Source organism: Austrofundulus limnaeus, unplaced genomic scaffold (assembly GCF_001266775.1).
Source record: "Austrofundulus limnaeus strain Quisiro unplaced genomic scaffold, Austrofundulus_limnaeus-1.0 Scaffold353, whole genome shotgun sequence".
Lineage (NCBI taxonomy): Eukaryota > Metazoa > Chordata > Actinopteri > Cyprinodontiformes > Rivulidae > Austrofundulus > Austrofundulus limnaeus.
In genome coordinates this window covers 550209-552150 of record NW_013952755.1, presented here as the reverse complement: position 1 = coordinate 552150, position 1942 = coordinate 550209, and the positions used below count along the sequence as shown (strand labels likewise).

At 42.0% G+C, this 1942-nt stretch overlaps 1 protein-coding gene across 1 annotated transcript; it reads left to right on the top strand.

The window, feature by feature from the left end:
- Positions 1-152: 152 nt before the first annotated feature.
- On the top strand, positions 153-1904 carry LOC106527983 (uncharacterized; the record flags this gene model as incomplete). The annotated part of the gene is given in 1 exon segment (XM_014023015.1): positions 153-1904. A coding segment is annotated over 1 exon segment (980 nt), but the record flags the coding sequence as incomplete, so codon positions are not given.
- Positions 1905-1942: the final 38 nt, after the last annotated feature.

The following is a 1942-nucleotide window of genomic DNA, read 5'->3' as shown; positions in this document are numbered from 1 at the left end:
CGAGGATAAATACTTTGAAATCGGCGGTAAGCTTTCTCTCAAACCCGAGTCTGTCCCTGGAGAAGGAATCACCGAAATCACCTGGAAATTTAACAGARACMTTGTAGCTGAGTGGTTTRACGGCGWCACTCWGAGTTTTGGCGCTTTCRAAGGCCGAACAGATCTRGATACGACCACCGGAGAGTTGACCATCARATCCWTGACAAAGGCCGATGAAGGAATCTTCTCTGTGGAGATCAACTCTAAAGTCCAGCCTGTTGAATATTCTGCCAGGGGGATCACACATTTACGTGACAAGAAGGTTGAAGTCCTGCTGAGACCTGTGGCGTGCACCTTCAGCTCACCTCAGTGTACCCTGAGCTGTCAGGCAGATGTTGCAGATGTTGGACCTGTTCAGTACTTCTGGCAGCAGGACGAAGGACAATGGAAGGAGCTGCAGAAGGACATGATCATCACCAGAAATGAGGAAACACGACTGATCAAAACATTCAGCTGCAAAATAAAGAATCCCATCAGTGAGAAGAACAGTGAACCTCTGGAGAATCCTTTCATCAAAAAGCCAGAAGAACAGAGTCATGTTGGTCTGATTGTTGGGATTATTTTCCTGTTGTTTTTAATATTGGCAGGTGCGGCACTTTCAGTGTTTGCCTACAAATATCCAGAGAAAGTTGCACCTTGTCTACCCTGTGTTGCTGGACCTCCTGATCAACATCCCACTGAAGAATCTCCAGATGATGGAGAAAAGAGAGAGGTGGTCTCCAACAAGACTCCTGAAGAACTTGAAAGCCATGATATGACCCCTCTGAAAGGTCCTGAGACTGGGACCTCCAACGGGACCCCTGCTCCACAACATATTGGCAGCAGTGTGACGGTACATCTGGACACAGAGGCCAACACCGAGACCAAATATCCAGAGGAAATTGCACCTTGTCTACCCTGTGTTACTGGACCTCCTGATCAACATCCCACTGAAGAACCTCCAGATGATGGAGAAATGAGCGAGGTGGTCTGTCTGAACACAGAGTCTGAGATCGAGACCTCCAACAAGACTCCTCCAGACCCTGATGAAAGCAGTGAAACGACCCCTCTGAAAGGTCCTGAGACCTCCAACGGGACCCCTGACCAGTCATGAATCTGTGGATCTGTCCAGCAGCTTCTCTTTGGGAAACTGAACATTCCTCTTCTGTTTATCTGCAAAACCTTCTTTGGACAAACATTTTTACTGGATTTTATTTTTTCTGCCTCAATGATAATCACATGAAGTGCCTCACAGCCTGGGTTTTAATGCTTTTATTATCATGACTTTTTTCATTATTGATTGTTTTTAAATCCATAATCATGTAGAAACAATCTTTGTTTCTTGACTAAAAGTAAATCATGACTTTGCAGCGTTTAGACAATGAGGAAATCAGATTGTGGTCAGAGAAGGTGGGGTCTGCTGTCCCCCCTCAGTGATGGTCTGACTGCTGCACACTGGATCATTGACATGAAAATCACTCACAAACTTGCCTGTTTAAATAGCAAAAACAATGAATGTGAAGTGTTTAAATACTTGAAATTTTTTTAAGTACCACTGGTGAGCAAAGGCCTGAGTATTTTGTATTATAATTTTTATTAAGTTTGTCACATTCTGTGTTAGATGAAAATACATTGTACATTGTCAGTTTATAAAACATGTTTGCATTGCCACAAAAGACAACTGCTGCAGAATGATTTTAAAATACAGTTTTTTACAGTCTTTATAATGCACTCATGTTTTTTTTTTCTGTTTGATATTGCTGTGTTTTAATTGAAATAGTTTCAAGGTGCCTTATATCATTAGCAACATTTATTAAGTTTAAATTTTGTCAAGTGTTATGAACAAGTGAAACGTGCCTTTAAAATAAAACATGTTGCATCACGTACTCGTTTCTCTGAAGCTTATAATTGATTAGATGTGGGC